The following is a 14,625-nucleotide window of genomic DNA, read 5'->3' on the forward strand; positions in this document are numbered from 1 at the left end:
TGAAGATGATGCATGGGCCATTGCTGATAAGTCCATCTGATATTTATGATTCCGTTTTGCAGTGATTATTTTACAACTGAGTGGCTTGCTAAGGCATTAACAGTCAACCACATATTGTGGGACATGTGTCACATGTAGGTCAGACACTTTTCAAAAAATTATCAGATTTATTGAATTTAATTTCACTCATGACCTCTCCATCACAAAGAGCTACTACTTCCACCTCTATAACATCACCCGCTTCCACTCCTACTTCAGCCCATCTGCTGCTGAAACTCTCATCCATGCCTTTGTCACCTCCAGAACTGACTATCTTAATACCCTCTTGGCTAGCCACCCACCTTCTGCATTTTGTAAACTTCAACTCATCCAAAACTCTGGTGCCTGTATCCTATCCTGCACAAAGTCTTGCTTGCCAATCACCCCTGTCCTTGCTGACCTATATTGGCTCCTAGTGCCCCAATTTAAAATTCTCATCCTTGTCTTTAAATCCTTCCATGGCCTTACCCTTGCCATGGATATGCCTTCAGTCACCCAAGGTCACACATTCTGGAATTCCCTCCCCAAACCCATCAACTTCTATCTCCCTCTCCTCCTTTAAGACCCTCCTTCAAACCCACCTCTTTAGCTAAGCATTTTTCACCCCTTTTAACATATTTGACTTGGTGTCCATTTTTTCCTTTAAGTCTCTGTGAAACACTTTCGGTCATTTTTCTATGGTAAAGGTCCTATATAAATGCAAGTTATTGTGGTTGTTGTTTTTTTTAAATTAGTAAGAGCAAATATTAAAGTTTTGAAGCAGTAAAGTACTCATCGAGGCTAAAGTGTAAGGCAACACAATGTAAGGAAAGTAACCAGTATTATACTGAAAAAAAATAAAAACAGATTTTAGCAGGTGGGCACAGAGGGAGTAAACAATGCAAAAGAAACCAAAATATTAGGAAAAATGAGAAAATAACCAAAGGTCTTCGACAGAAATCCTTATGGGAAGAATAATTAGGAGTTTACAACAACTAAAACCATTTAATTGAACACTGCAATGAATAAAGAAGTTAGGTGGAAAGAGGAGAGCTGATTACTGACTTTTATCTGGGCTTTAAAAAGTTTTTTTAAACACAGGATTTCGACCTTTCATTATTTTATAGACCTCGATCAAATCACCACTGAGCCTACTCTTCTCTCAAGTATATAGATCCAACTTTTTAAGCCTCTCTAGGTAGCTAAGATGTTTAAACTGGGAAACATTTGTGTGGCACTCCTCTAAACCTTTTCCAAAGCCTCTACATCACCCACTATGTGAGTTGACCAAAACTGGACACAATATTCTAAATGAGGTCTAACCACAGTCTTGTACAAGGACAAAATGTTTCATTTTTTAATGGATAGTCCTGTGAATGCAGCCCTCTACTCTATATTTATTTCAGCAACAGCTTAAGTACTTTACAGGGTACTTTATTACTATTGTTTTATTCTTACAGACAATAATTGGACAATATTTATCTTTAGAGGAAATTTATCAGACTTAATAGACAGTTCATACTCCAAATAATCAGAGGTTAGAATCATAGAATGGTTAAGCACAGAAGGAGGCCATTCGGCCCATCAAGCCCATGTCGGCTCTTTGTAAGAGCAATCCAGTTAGTCCCATTCCCCCGTTCTTTCCCCGTAGCCCTGCAAATTTTTTCCCTTCAAGTATTTATCCAATTCCTTTTTGAAAGCCACGATTGACTCTCCTTCTACCACCCTTTCAGGCAGCGCATTCCAGATCATAACTACTTGCTGCGTAAAAAAGGTTTTCCTCACGTCACCTTTGGTTCTTTTGCCAATCACCTTCAATCTATGTCCTCTGGTTCTCGACCCTTCAGCCAATGAGAACAGTTTCTCTTTATTTATTTTATCTAAACACTTCATGATTTTGAACACTTAAGAACATAAGAACATAAGAAATAGGAGCAGGAGTAGGCCAATCGGCCCTTCGAGCCTGCTCCGCCATTTAATAAGATCATGGCTGATCTGATCCTAACCTCAAATCTAAATTCATGTCCACTTTCCTGCCCGCTCCCCGTAACCCCTAATTCCCTTCACTTCTAGGAAACTGTCTATTTCTGCTTTGAATTTATTCAATGATGTAGCTTCCACAGCTTCCTGAGGCAGCAAATTCCACAGACCTACCACCCTCTGAGTGAAGAAGTTTCCCCTCATCTCAGTTTTGAAGGAGCAGCCACTTATTCTAAGATTATGCCCCCTAGTTCTAGTTTCACCCAACCTTGGGAACATCCTCACCGCATCCACCCGATCAAGTCCCTTCACAATCTTATATGTTTCAATAAGATCGCCTCTCATTCTTCTGAACTCCAATGAGTAGAGTCCCAATCTACTCAACCTCTCCTCATATGTCCGCCCCCTCATCCCCGGGATTAACCGAGTGAACCTTCTTTGTACTGCCTCGAGAGCAAGTATGTCTTTTCTTAAGTATGGAGATCAAAACTGTATGCAGTATTCCAGGTGCGGTCTCACCAATACCTTATATAACTGCAGCAATACCTCCCTGTTTTTATATTCTATCCCCCTAGCGATAAACGCCAACATTCCGTTGGCCTTCTTGATCACCTGCTGCACCTGCATACTAACTTTTTGATTTTCTTGCACTAGGACCCCCAGATCCCTTTGTACTGCAGTACTTTCCAGTCTCTTGCCATCAAGAAAATAACTTGCTCTCTGGTTTTTCCTGCCAAAGTGCATAACCTCACATTTTCCAATATTGTATTTCATCTGCCAAATCTCCGCCCACTCACCCAGCCTGTCTATATCCCCCTGCAGGTTTTTTATGTCCTCCTCACTCTCTACTTTCCCTCCCATCTTTGTATCATCTGCAAACTTCAATATGTTGCACTCAGTCCCCTCCTCCAAATTGTTAATATAGATCGTAAAGAGTTGGGGACCCAGCACCGACCCCTGCGGAACACCACTGGCCACTGGTTGCCAGTCCGAGAATGAACCATTTATCCCAACTCTCTGCTTCCTGTTAGATAACCAATCCTCCACCCATGCCAGAATAATACCCCCAGTCCAGTGATTCTTTATCTTGAGCAATAATCTTTTATGTGGCACCTTGTCGAATGCCTTCTGGACGTCTAAATACACTACGTCCACTGGTTCCCCTTTATCCACCCTGTACGTTATGTCCTCAAAGAACTCAAGCAAATTTGTCAGACATGACTTCCCCTTCCTAAAGCCATGCTGACTTTATCCTATTAAATTATGTTTGTCCAAATGTTCTGCTACTGTCTCCTTAATAATAGACTCCAAAATTTTACCCACCACAGATGTTAGGCTAACTGGTCTATAATTTCCAGCCTTCTGTCTACTACCCTTTTTAAATAAGGGTGTTACTTCTATCAAATCTCCCCTTAACCTTTATTAGCATAAAGAGGTTACAACACAATATTGAGAATTATATATTTTCATGTGAAAAGAATGAAAAATAACGACACAGTGACATACTTCAACGTGTCACTATCCAAATGGAAAATATAAGAATTATTTTTTGAAAGAATCTCACACCGGGAAGTGCTTTTATTCAAAGAATTCCTCTATTTTAAACTGAAAAAATATAGATTTATCAAAATCTAGTTTGCCTCTTTCGAAAAAAACATGAATTTTGTTACGTTTTCACTCCCTACTAGTATGCCCTGTTTGTCACTAATGGGAATGTTCCCATGTGCCCGCAGGAAAATAAGGGGTCCGCAATGTCAGATCGCCCTTGAGAGCTGAGCTGAAGCTGCAGGACCCTGGGGGGAACCACACAATTGGTTATATCGGTTTAAAAATCCTTTGATGCATTTCAACGCTCAAAAAATAAACACAGCTCCATCTGTTCAAATGGGTTTTCAATCGGCCTCACACCTGAGGTTTCCTTGATAAGGTATAATGTCCGTCGTAATTCCACTCAGTCAGATATAAACTATATTTCTATATACATCACATTCTTTTTTTATATACTCTACTTACCTCTAAGAATGTTTTTGAAATGCAGGCCTTGCAGTGGCACACAAGACAAATCCTCTGTCCTCTGTGTATCCGAAGCCAAGTGCGTTGCTATTGGCAACGGGGAGAGTTTCAACTCTGACCTCTGACTCTTCCTCCCATCAGGACGCAGAAAGGATGGGAGATTAGGAAGAGCATGGGTTTCCTCTTTATATTCCGGCCTATTATGTCCGACAGCAGTGAGGGAATGTGGCGCTGACACGGTCAGGACGTTCTAGACAACCTTGGGTTTGAATATTCACCGAGTGTGTATATTTTCAATGAGATAAGAGAGATTATATTGAACAAAATAGAGGGAGAGCGATAGATATAAATGATGCTGGCGGAGCAGTCGCAGACGTGGTTTCCTACCCACGTCCAAGTGACTGTCATGCAAGCCCGGGATCTGAAGCCCAAAGGCAAAAGCGGCACCAACGACACCTACACCATCATCCAGCTGGGCAAGGAGAAATATTCGACCTCAGTAGCGGAAAAAACCTTGTCCCCGACATGGAAGGAGGAGGTATCCTTCGAATTTCCTGGTCTGCTGCTGCTGGGAACCCCGGAGAAATACACCCTTCACCTGATTACCATGCACCGTTCACTGGTGGGGCTGGATAAATTCCTCGGTCAGGTAGCCATTTGCCTCAATGAACTTTTTGAAAACAAGTCGAGGAGACAGAAAGAGTAAGTGTTTCTCCTTTTTATTTGGTCTCTTTAATTGATTGTATAAATCTGCCATTGAGTAAAAGGTAAGCAGTACTTCACCTGTCCGCCCTCCAAAATCGTTTTTTTTTAAGAATTTACACTTTTAATAATTCAACCTATATAAATTGTAGTTTGTTCATAGTGTTGTATATTTTGGATAGATGTATGAAGTGTGCATAATCTAAAATCATTCCTCCAACAAAAGATTGGCAGCAGGTTGACACAATAGTAGTTCTGAGGTAAGTATTTCTACAGTTTGGGGGATTTCTGAATGATTTGAATTGCTTAAAAACAATTTTCTTCAACTTTTTAAAAGAAGTTTTGATCTCATTATGTAATAGAGATGACATAGCAAAAGGTCATTGAACTTGATAGGATATTACTTGGCAGTGCTATATCAGTGGTAAGTGTGTGTCTTTGGCAGTAGATTACAAAAAATGTTTTATATATTATGTCATCTTTATTGGTCAAATATTGATTCACTTTATTATCTTTACATCTAAGGTGCACCACTTCTGCAATATTCAGCATGCCTTCTGCATCAGTAAAGCTTTTCTTTCAAGTGATCACAATTAATCAATGATATATATTCATGCCATAATACTTGAGAAAAGATGTTGACCTGTTTGAATCATCAATTTGTCTTGGGGTGCATTTACACTACAATTGTGCATTGATGCAAAGAAAAATGAATGAATGAAGTTAATACAGTCCAAATCTAGTGTCCAGGCCTGACTTCACACCAGAGTGAATTGGAGTTGAATTCCCTGGAATAGGGACTCTCAATCCTATTTGTTTCAGTCAGGTTGGACTTTGAGGATTTGAAAGTTTCTTTGCTTTTTTGAAAAGACTTTCAAAGAAAATGGAGATTGAATTCTTAAAGATCTCTTATTTTAGTACAGACTCATATTATTAACATGCTGCCTTCAATCCTGAACTGCCCAGACAAACACCTGTAATTAGAACAGGTGTGGTTTCTTTGTTGACAAAAAAGAACATGGAAATTATTAAGATTGGGTTTGTTTAGTCACTCACCTCTTTTATTACCATTTTAAAAATAAGTTAAATCTCTTCTGCCTCATTTCTGAGACTTCAGGATGAACTTTTGTGAGGTGATTTGTTTCTTTATAGAAATTTATGTTGCTGTCAGCAAACTCACCAATTTTAAACTAAAGGGTAAATTCTATGCTTCAGTGCTCCTGGTGCACATCAGAAACTCATAGTCAGGAAAATTCAGACCCCATTCTGTGATCTTCCATCCATTAACTTTTTTTAAGAAGTAGAAAATCTGAGGCAGGAACATAGACTGGAACCAGCTGAAAATGGGGAAAACAGTGGGTGAAGTTTATCATAGTAGGTACAGCACAGGAGGAGGCCATTCAGCCTATCATTGCCTGTGCCAGTTTATCTGGGCTTACAAAAGTGGCTTTGGTCAGGGAGGAGGCTGATGGGGTGGGGCAGGAATGCATTTAAGGGAAAGGACCAAAGGCATTTTGGGTCCAATCCCCCACATCTGCTTCCCTCTTCTTCCTCCCCTTTCTGGTGCTCACAGACTTTGGGACCGCTCTCTTAAAATACTGCGAGAAGCTGAGACAGATTCTAGTACTGGCCGATCCCAGAGTCACACTCAGTGCCAATAAGTCAGTGTTCCTAATAATACTAATTCACAACACCCATGTTCTCCTAAAACTACTGACTCACCATGAGTAATGTCACAGAAGATCTGGTCAATTAAAAATCTTTAATATAGATGAGAAATGCATGTATGTATATTCAACAATGCTTGTCCTTTTACATTTAGGAAAGGGGAAAAAAGTTCAATTTTTAATTTCATTTTCATTTCTGATAAATTGTACCTCACTTTGATTTTGTGTAAAATTATGTTTACATGCTCCGATGCAGGTATTTTATTAAAAGCCAAGTTGATCCTGAGTGAAAAGAGAGAAATGAACCACAGAGGAGACTTATTGCCTCTGCCGAGAGTCATCTATTTTAAAAGGACAGTTGTCAACACACAACAAAGGACAGTTGACTTCGAGTACAATGAACCTATTGCACAAATGGTGCTCGGAAGTTCTGATTATTTTCCTCAGTCTAAGCCTTAGACTTTTTTAAATTATTTGTTCTGCAGGTGTCGGCAATGCTGGAAGGGTGGCATTTATTAACCATCCCTGAGAAGTGGGGTAGTCCATCTCCTTGAACTGCTGCAGTCCTTTTTATGGTGCTCCCATGATGGTGTTAGATGGGGAATTGCAGCATATTTACCTGATGCTGATGAAGGAATGGCAGTATATGTGTGAGCCAGGATGGTGTGTAATTTAGAGGGAAACTTGCTGGTGCTGATGTTCCCATGAGCTTGCTTGCTGGTGTTCTTTTTAGTGGTAGAGGTCAAAGAGCTTGGAGGTGCTGTCGAAGTAACCTTGGCAAGTTTCTGTAATACATCCTGTAGCTGTTACATACTGCCACCACTGTGGATTTTGCAGTTATCAACAACAACAAATTAAGCTGCTTTGTGCAGAAGTGAAAAAGGTGAAGATAATCCAAGGACAGAAAACTTCTTTGGAGGGGCAGGAAATAATAACTGATTTTTGCAGACAGAATTTCTGAGTTGGGATTAGTTTTGCTTTTTTGGCAACACTCAAGTTGGATACTGACAACTGTAATGCTTGTTCATCATAAGATACCATGGCTCAAACAATGTTCTTGAACATGCGTTCGTAATGTTCATAATACTACACTAATTTATAATAATCCACATTGCAAGTTTACAGAATATTAGCAGACACTGGTGACATTGCTCACTGTGTTCGAGGAAAGATGTCAAGGCCTTGGAGAGGGTGCAAGGAGATTTACTAGAATGGTACCACGGATGAGGGACTTCAGTTATGTGGCAAGACTAGAGCAGCTGGGATTGTTTTCCTTAGAGCAGAGAAGGTTAAAGGGAGATTTAATAGAGGTGTTCAGAATTATGAAGGGTTTTGATAGAGTAGACAGAGAGAAACTGTTTCCACTGGCAGGAGGGTCGATAACAGGACACAGATTTATGGTAATTGGCAAAAGAACCAGGGGGGAGATGAGCAGCATTTTTTTACGCAGTGAGTTATGATGACCTGAAATGCACTACCTGAAAGGGTGGTGAAAGCAGATTCTGTAATAACTTTCAAAAGGGAATTGGATATATACTTGAAACGCAAAAATTTTGCAGGGCTATGGGAAAGGAGCAGGGGAGTAGGACTAATTGGATAGCTCTTTCAAAGAGCTGGCTCAGACACGATGGGCTGAATGGCCTTCTGTGCTGTATGATTCTATTCTATAACATGCATTTATATAGTGCCTTTAATGTAGAAAAATGGCCCAAGACACTTCAGATTAGGCAAAAATGGCATCATACCAAAGAAGGAGATATTAGGAGGGATATGAAACACATGGTTAAAGTAGTGGATTTTAAGAAGGGTCTTCAGGGAGGTGGAGGGGTTTAGGGAAAGAATTCCAGAGCCTAAGGTCTAGATGGCTGAAGGTGCATCAGTCAATGGTGAGGCAAAGGAAGGGATGCATAAGAGGCCAGAGTTGAAGGAACAGAATTCTCAGAGGGCTGTAGAACTGGAGGAGGTTAGAGTTATAGGAAGGGGCAAGGCCATGATGGGATTTGGTGATGAAGAGAAGTATTTTGAATTGGAGATGTTGCAGGACCGGGAGCCAATGTAGGACAGCAAGGGCAGGAGTTATGGGTGAGCAGGGCTTGGTGCGAGATACGACACAGACAGCAGAATTTTGGATGTGCTGAAGTTTACAGAGCATGGAACATGGGAGGCCGGTTAGGAGAGCATTGACATAAAAAGGTTTGGAGGTGGCAACTGCATGAATCAGAGTTTCAGCAGCAGATGGGCTGAGGCAGGCAGTGAAATGGAGATGGAAGTAGACGTAGAGGATATAGAGTCGGTAGCTCAGCTCGGGTTCAAATAAGATGCCGAGGTTGCGAACAGTCTAGTTCAACCTGAGGCAGTGGCCAAGGAGGGGGATGGAATCAGTGGCAAGGGTGCGTCATTTTTCGCAGCGGCTGAAGACGATGGCTTTGGTCTTCCTAATGTTTAACTAGAGGAAATTGTGGCTCATCCAAGATTGGATGTCGCACAAGCAGTCAGAACAGAGCCAGTGGAGTGACTCCATGTCAATGAAAAATGTTGTCAAGAGACAGCATGAAGAGGAGGGAAAATACAGCACAGTCGCAAAGGATGTCATTTGTGACTTTGATTAGGACCATTTCAGTGTTGTGGCAGGATGGAGAGCTAATTGGAGAGATTCAAACATGGAATTGCAGGAAAGATGGGTGTGGATTTGGGAGGCTACAACACATTCAAGGACTTAGAAGAGGAAAGGGAAAGACTTTCATTCATATAGCGGCTTTCACGACCTCAGGACGTCCCTTTACAACCAATGAAGTGTAGTCACTGTTGTAATGTAGGAAATGCGCATAGCAAGCTCCCACAAACAGCAATTTGATAATTACCAGATAATCTGCTTTGGTGGTGACGTTTAAGGGCTAAATGTTGGCCAGGATACCAGGGAGAACTCCCCTGCTCTTACTCGAAATAGTGCTAGGGGATCTTTTACATCCATTTAAGAGCAGGCAGGGCATTGGTTTAATGTCTCATTCGAAAGTCAGCCCCTCTGATAGTACAGCACTCCCTCAGTTCTGCATTGGAGTGTTAGTCTGAATTATGTGGTCAATTCTCTGGACTGGGACTTGAACCCACAACTTTCTGACTGAGGCGAGAGAGCTACCAAATGAGCCATGGCTGACACAGTTGGAGGTTGTAGATGACGTGGTAATTTGCAGGACTGAGGACAGGTTTTTTGAAAATTGGGGTGGTGACAGCTGTTTTGGATTGCTGGAGTTGGGGGGGCGGTGGAGGTGCAGTACCTGAGGAGAGGGAAACATTTATAAATTTTAAATGGCCTGGTTATCTGTAAAGTGACTGAGGATTTCATTCAAAGCTATCGTGATGTGCGGCTGTGTGCTGCCTGGCCTCTGATGGCTGGCTGTTCATGGTAGATGGGTGGCTTCTAGTGGTTGCCTGCTGCTGGCTACTACACCTGTTAATGTAATTTACCATCAAGAAATGTGCCCAGTGTTTGAATAAAAAAGCATAGTTAACATCCATGCAGTTCACTGTGCTACATTAACTTCCAAACAAAGACATGTATGGGAGAAATTGATGCACCATTATGCATAACTAAGGTGAAAGAAAAAATACATTGTCCCTACTTAGCTCTGGAGTGAACCTAAGCTTCCCATTTGTTGCAATAACTTCCTCTTTTGCACCACCATGGTTTCAATTGCTAATTCAGTGCTAATACTACAAACTGCACCTGTGTGTTGCCACTGTTCCTTATATGAAGAACACAAGAATTATATCGGGTGTTTGGTTTTCTGTTATGCCGCTGTCTCCAGAGATTATTTTCAAAACTGTTAGATGTTTAAGAATCTAAATAAACTGAAACAAATGATTTATTGGTTTGCGAGTCACTCAACATGCGTAGAACATTCGGCACACATCAATAAACTCTGACGGATAATGTGATATAACAATGGGACCACTTTAGGAGCAGGAAAAAGGTGCAAGTGCAGCGGGGCTGAAATTTTTAGAACCAGAATATATTAGATGGAAGAAAACTATGCAAGAGTTGAGCAGAATTGGAAACCAAGACCATAAAGCTGAAAAAGATAAGTAGCTTAATCATTAATATTGGGATGAATTGACAATCAGCCCTTATTACAATCTTATCAAGTATCCATTGGAGTTTTCAAGAACAGATTGTTCTTTCCCTGAATAGATATCCCAAACCTTTCCTTTGTGCCTCTGAATGAAGCTGAAGTTAGTCAGCAGAACTCTTTTGAAACCAATTAGCATGTGGAAGATGACTGAAAGGATAAATTCAAAAGTTTGATATGTTCTAAATGTTTTTGGGGTGCATTAATGTGTTGTCCTTTTATTTCTAGAGATTAGGCTGATTTACCAAGTCTGTTCTCTTTGTTGACTACAAGGGTTCTGTGCGAAATCACTGGCCAATTGTAATCCAGTTCCTAATGGGTAAAAGCCTACAGTCCCAAAGCTGCCCATAACTTGCACTAATTTCATTGAGAGGTGAGACGATTGGTGACAGAGAAAGGGAAAAGTTCACATTGATGCAGTAGGGGATGCTCTTCTGAGGTTGGGAATTAAGGCACTTCATTAGGGCTGAATTAAAGATAGATTTGCTTTGTGTTCGGCCCAATTTGGGAATACTGGCATTGGTTGGTAGAAGCAGAGAACATTCTGTTCCCCATCGCTGACTTCCTTCATCATAGTAAATACAAAAATTAGTAATGTTTCATGTAACTGTATAACCAGTAACTTAGTAAGACAGCAGCAATATGTATGATTTGATATAAGGGAATTAGTGTATTTTAGTAGACTTGCATATTTCAAAAGGTTGGGCACAAAATGTACTCTGGGTGGGAGACTTCAATGTCCATCACCGAGTGGCTCGGTAGCACCACTACTGACCGAGCTGGCCGAGTCCTGAAGGACATAGCTGCTAGACTGGGCCTGCGGCAGGTGGTGAGCGAACCAACACGAGGGAAAAACTTACTTGACCTCGTCCTCACCAATCTACCTGTCGCAAATGCATCTGTCCATGACCGTATTGGTAGGAGTGACCACCGCACAGTCCTCGTGGAGATGAAATTCCGTCTTCGCACTGAGGACACCATCCAACGTGTTGTGTGGCACTACCACTGTGCTAAATGGGATAGATTCAGAACAGATCTAGCAGCTCAAAACTGGGCATCCATGAGGCGCTGTGGGCCATCAGCAGCAGCAGAATTGTATTCCAGCACAATCTGTAACCTCATGGCCCGGCATATTCCTCACTCTACCATTACCAACAAGCCAGGGGATCAACCCTGGTTCAATGAGGAGTGTAGAAGAGCATGCCAGGAGCAGCACCAGGCGTACCGAAAAATGAGGTGCCAACCTGGTGAAGCTACAACTCAGGACTACATGCATGCTAAACAGCGGAAGCAACATGCTATAGACAGAGCTAAGCGATTCCACAACCAACGGATCAGATCAAAGCTCTGCAGTCCTACCACATCCAGTCGTGAATGGTGGTGGACAATTAAACAACTAACGGGAGGAGGAGGCTCTGCAAACATCCCCATTCTCAATGATGGCGGAGTCCAGCACGTGAGTGCAAAAGACAAGGCTGAAGCGTTTGCAACCATCTTCAGCCAGACGTGCCGAGTGGATAATCCATCTCGGCCTCCTCCCGATATCCCCACCATCACGGAAGCCAGTCTTCGGCCAATTCGATTCACTCCACGTGATATCAAGAAACTGCTGAGTGCTCTGGATACAGCAAAGGCTATGGGCCCCGACAACATCCCAGCTGTAGTGCTGAAGACTTGTGCTCCAGAACTAGCTGCGCCTCTAGCCAAGCTGTTCCAGTACAGCTACAACACTGGCATCCACCCAACAATGTGGAAAATTGCCCAGGTATGTCCTGTCCACAAAAAGCAGGACAAATCCAATCTGGCGAATTACCGCCCCATCAGTCTACTCTCAATCATCAGCAAAGTGATGGAAGGTGTCGTCGACAGTGCTATCAAGTGGCACTTACTCACCAATAACCTGCTCACCGATGCTCAGTTTGGGTTCCGCCAGGACCACTCGGCTCCAGACCTCATTACAGCCTTGGTCCAAATATGGACAAAAGAGCTGAATTCCAGAGGTGAGGTGAGAGTGACTGCCCTTGACGACATCAAGGCAGCATTTGACTGAGTGTGGCACCAAGGAGCCCTAGTAAAATTGAAGTCAATGGGAATCAGGGGGAAAACTCTCCAGTGGCTGGAGTCATACCTAGCACAAAGGAAGATGGTAGTGGTTGTTGGAGGCCAAGCATCTCAGCCCCAGGGCATTGCTGCAGGAGTTCCTCAGGGCAGTGTCCTAGGCCCAACCATCTTCAGCTGCTTCATCAATGACCTTCCCTCCATCATAAGGTCAGAAATGGGGATGTTCGCTGATGACTGCACAGTGTTCAGTTCCATTCGCAACCCCTCAGATAATGAAGCAGTCCGAGCCCGCATGCAGCAAGACCTGGACAACATCCAGGCTTGGGCTCATAAGTGGCAAGTAACATTCGCGCCAGATAAGTGCCAGGCAATGACCATCTCCAACAAGAGAGAGTCTAACCACCTCCCCTTGACATTCAATGGCATTACCATCGCCGAATCCCCCACCATCAACATCCTGGGGGTCACCATTGACCAGAAACTTAACTGGACCAGCCATATAAATACTGTGGCTACGAGAGCAGGTCAGAGGCTGGGTATTCTGCGGCGAGTGACTCACCTCCTGACTCCCCAAAGCCTTTCCACCATCTACAAGGCACAAGTCAGGAGTGTGATGGAATACTCTCCACTTGCCTGGATGAGTGCAGCTCCAACAACACTCAAGAAGCTCGACACCATCCAAGATAAAGCAGCCCGCTTGATTGGCACCCCATCCACCACCCTAAACATTCACTCCCTTCACCACTGGCGCACTGTGGCTGCAGTGTGCACCATCCACAGGATGCACTGCAGCAACTCGCCAAGGCTTCTTCGACAGCACCTCCCAAACCCACGACCTCTACCACCTAGAAGGACAAGGGCAGCAGGCGCATGGGAACAACACCACCTACACGTTCCCCTCCAAGTCACACACCATCCCGACTTGGAAATATATCGCCGTTCCTTCATTGTCGCTGGGTCAAAATCCTGGAACTCCCTTCCTAACAGCACTGTGGGAGAACCGTCACCACACGGACTGCAGCGGTTCAAGAAGGCGGCTCACCACCACCTTCTCAAGGGCAATTAGGGATGGGCAATAAATGCCGGCCTTGCCAGCGACGCCCACATCCCGTGAACGAATAAAAAAAATTTTTTTAAATGTACAGGAGTGTGGTCTTTTTGTATTCCAGGGAAAAATGTCAGTGGTAATGCAGTTATCAGTTCCCATTTTCAGTGTACAATAATTTGAATTGATACTTTAATTGGTGTAGATTGAGTTTTATGCACACATTTAGATTTGATTTACATCATTGAGAAATGTAGCATAGCCTAGAGAGTGGGCTTTTAAAGAATTAAATCAGTTTTGACGCAGCTCTAGCATGAAGCATCAACAATGTTGGGAAAAGCAACTAATCAAAAATATTGATTCAATTGACATGATATCTTATGCAGTCAGTGTAGCAGGAGAGTTGAGCTAAACTACTTATCTGATGAAAAATGTTGATTGTGTAATTATAGATAAGATTACAGTGGGTGAGTGTTTGCCAGAAATTCAATAGGCAATAGTTATTTAGCTGCATATTAAGGCTCTACTTTCCAAATATTGTCAAATAGGATACCTTGCCACTTACTTTAATGGTAAATGATTTCATAAAATACTAAGCCACTACCTATTGGGGCAAATCAAATATATTATTAGTTTCTTTACTTATACCTCAACGAGATTTGATATAACCATATAACCAAGACTGATCTTTAATTTGTTGGTTTTTTTGCTTGATGTGAATTGTAAATGTAAGCTAGTTTAAAGAATATGGGGTAACTTTCAACTTCGGGGGCAGAAAATTGGAGAGATTGGATCAGCTGATCACTATACATGCCACCCAATTTTCCTTTCCATTGGCTTGGAAATGAAAACTCTGTGGGGTGTATAATGGGCGCCCAATCTGACACAGCCAGTTTTACACCCCTGCTGAAGTTGAAAGTTACCCACGTTATATCTTGGAAGGAGTAAAATTGAATTTGTAACAGTGCACAGTCCTTTTATACAGTAAATAGTTGTATGCATGTAACTTTCT

The 14,625-nt window shown here is 42.3% G+C and overlaps 2 protein-coding genes across 2 annotated transcripts in view; one reads left to right on the forward strand and one right to left on the reverse strand.

The window, feature by feature from the left end:
- Window positions 1-4,218, reverse strand: part of LOC137340384 (uncharacterized) — a 156,856-nt gene extending 152,638 nt beyond the window's left edge. Inside the window, exon 1 of the mRNA XM_068002804.1 lies at window positions 4,012-4,218. The gene's annotated coding sequence lies outside the window, so the exon portion shown is untranslated. The remainder of the gene's footprint in view (window positions 1-4,011) is intronic.
- Window positions 4,157-14,625, forward strand: part of LOC137339996 (rab11 family-interacting protein 2) — a 69,300-nt gene continuing 58,831 nt past the window's right edge. The window contains exon 1 of the mRNA XM_068002137.1: window positions 4,157-4,713. Within this exon, the coding sequence (XP_067858238.1) occupies window positions 4,361-4,713 (353 nt within the window). The 5' untranslated portion in view covers window positions 4,157-4,360. The remainder of the gene's footprint in view (window positions 4,714-14,625) is intronic.

The sequence above is a fragment of the Heptranchias perlo genome, chromosome 21, assembly GCF_035084215.1.
Source record: "Heptranchias perlo isolate sHepPer1 chromosome 21, sHepPer1.hap1, whole genome shotgun sequence".
Taxonomy (NCBI): domain Eukaryota; kingdom Metazoa; phylum Chordata; class Chondrichthyes; order Hexanchiformes; family Hexanchidae; genus Heptranchias; species Heptranchias perlo.